Below are 2,500 nucleotides of genomic sequence, written 5' to 3' on the forward strand. Positions count from 1 at the left end.
ATATATATATATATGTATATATATATATATATATATATATATATATATATATATATATATATATATATATATATATATATATATAGAGAGAGAGAGAGAGAGAGAGAGAGAGAGAGAGAGAGAGAGAGAGAGAGAGAAGAGAGAGAGAAAGAGAGAGAGAGAGAGAGAAAGAGAGAGAGAGATGACAGATAGATACAGATAGATAAATAGACAGACAGAGACAGACATATAGATATAGAGAAAAACAGAGTGGTATTCCTTCAGATTTATGGCAATATTGCTAACAGTAATTAATCTATTAGATCTATAACTTCCCAGAATCATATTTTTTCAAAAAGGTTTTATTTCATTAACTGATAGGTAAAGCAGTATAGTAAATAAACAAATGATATATATATATAATAACTCAAGTCATACAGACCTACATACCTCCTCATTGCGAATCAACGACGAATTCACGAATCAACAATAAAAGAGAGAGAGAGAGAGAGAGAGAGAGAGAGAGAGAGAGAGAGAGAGAGAGAGAGAGAGAGAGAGAGAGAGAGAGAGAGAGAGAGAGAGAGAGAGAGAGAGAGAGAGAGAGAGAGAGAGACAGACAGACAGACAGACAGAAAACGATCCCCGGCATCCCATAAGAATCACAACAGCAAAGAGAACCCACCAGTCCTTATCATGGAAGTCGTAGCGTTGCCCCAGTACCTCGGGACGTACTCTTGCAATACAGCGTAGGTGAGGGTAAGCTCTTCAAGGACCCCTACCACGCTAAACTGGTGCTCCACTTGGTACTTGGCCATCTGGAGTCCACTGCGGCTGCCTACTACCCTGCCGGACGGAGAGGGAGGGAGGGAAGGAAGGAGAGAGGAGGAAAGGAGGGAAGGGAGGGAAGGGAAAGTGGAAGGGAAGGAGGATGGGGTGGAGGGAAAGAGGGAGGGATTATACTTTATATCGAGACATTCAATTCATTCTTCAAAGCGGACGCAACATCATACAACGTCCATCGAATTTATTCTTACAATTCATTTAAAAAAATGACGTGAAAAAAGGTAGCGCCTTAGCCAGTAATTTTACTAATAATAGAGAGAGAGAGAGAGAGAGAGAGAGAGAGAGAGACGATTATACTTTATATCGAGACATTCAATTCATTCTTCAAAGCGGACGCAACATCATACAACGTCCATCGAATTTATTCTTACAATTCATTAAAAAACATGACGTGAAAAATGGTAGCGCCTTAGCCAGTAATTTTACTAATAATATAACTAATAATATTCTTAAAATACAATAGATGATATCTAAGAAATAGCAATATCAATTTGGGGTTTTGGTAGCATGGCGAGTTGCTCTTAGCCTGTTTGTTAGAAATTAATAAAAGTTTGTTGTTTACTCTTCTGTAATTTCTAAATAGAAAGTAAACTATTTCTGTAATTTCTCAAAATTGTCCTTAAAGATATATATACTTGAAAGCAAAATGTTAGTTTCATTTCTTCCACCTCTTTCACTACCACATCCACCTAATCCACCTCCACGTCTTCTCGAATTTCACACTTCCACTCATACCACTTCCTTTCACCCCCTTCACCTCCACTTCTACCCCCCCTACCCCCACCCCCACTCCAGAGAAACTCCCACCCACCTCCTGATTTCTCACCTACCATCCCCCACCTCCACTCCTACCCCCCAACACCCCCACCCCACAGACAAACCCACCCACCTTCTGATTTTCCACCTCCCACTCCCACCCCCTCAAAACTCACTCGCAGAAGGTATGCTGACCACAGAAGAAGGAGAGCTGCAAGCGTCCTCTGTTCTCCCTTCGAATACCAACAGAGGGAATTGCGGGAGATGACACACTGTTCTAAACTCAGGCCCGAAATATCACGCTCTTTGTGCCCCGCGTCTCTGTGGAGTGAAGAACGAGATGCGTGTCGAGTTACTATTATTATTATTGTTATTATTAACTATTATTATTATTATTATTATTATCATTATTATTATTATTATTATTATTACTATTATTATTATTATGATTATTGCTATTATTATTATCATCATTATTATTATTATTATTATTACTTTTATTATCATTATCATTGCTATTATCATTATTATTATTATTATTATTATTATTTTATAATAATAATAATAATGATAATAATAATAATAATAATAATAATAATAATAATAATAATAATAATATTATTATTATTATTGCTATTATTATTATTATCATTATTGTTATGATAATAACGATGATGATGGTGATGAGATGATGATGATGATGATGATGATGATGATGATGATGATTATTATCATCATTATTATTTTCGCTATTATTGTTATTATTATTATTTTCATTATTATTAATATTATTATGTTTTTATTATGATTATTGTTGTTATTGTTATTACTATTATTATTACTATTATTATCATTATCATTACTACCATAATTATTATTATTGTTGTTGCTGCTGTTGCCATTATCATCATTATCAATAGCA

The 2,500-nt window shown here is 34.9% G+C and overlaps 1 protein-coding gene across 3 annotated transcripts in view; it reads right to left on the bottom strand.

Moving 5' to 3' along the window:
- Positions 1–2,500, bottom strand: part of LOC119583491 — a 9,117-nt gene that overhangs the window by 1,330 nt on the left and 5,287 nt on the right. For all 3 annotated transcript variants that reach the window (XM_037932001.1, XM_037932000.1, XM_037932003.1), the window contains 2 exons: positions 1,755–1,899; positions 662–822 (listed from right to left, as the gene is read on the bottom strand). In XM_037932001.1, coding sequence (XP_037787929.1) covers positions 763–822; positions 1,755–1,899 — 205 coding nt within the window. In that variant the 3' untranslated portion in view covers positions 662–762. The remainder of the gene's footprint in view (positions 1–661; positions 823–1,754; positions 1,900–2,500) is intronic.

The sequence above is a fragment of the Penaeus monodon genome, chromosome 17 (genome assembly GCF_015228065.2).
Source record: "Penaeus monodon isolate SGIC_2016 chromosome 17, NSTDA_Pmon_1, whole genome shotgun sequence".
Lineage (NCBI taxonomy): Eukaryota > Metazoa > Arthropoda > Malacostraca > Decapoda > Penaeidae > Penaeus > Penaeus monodon.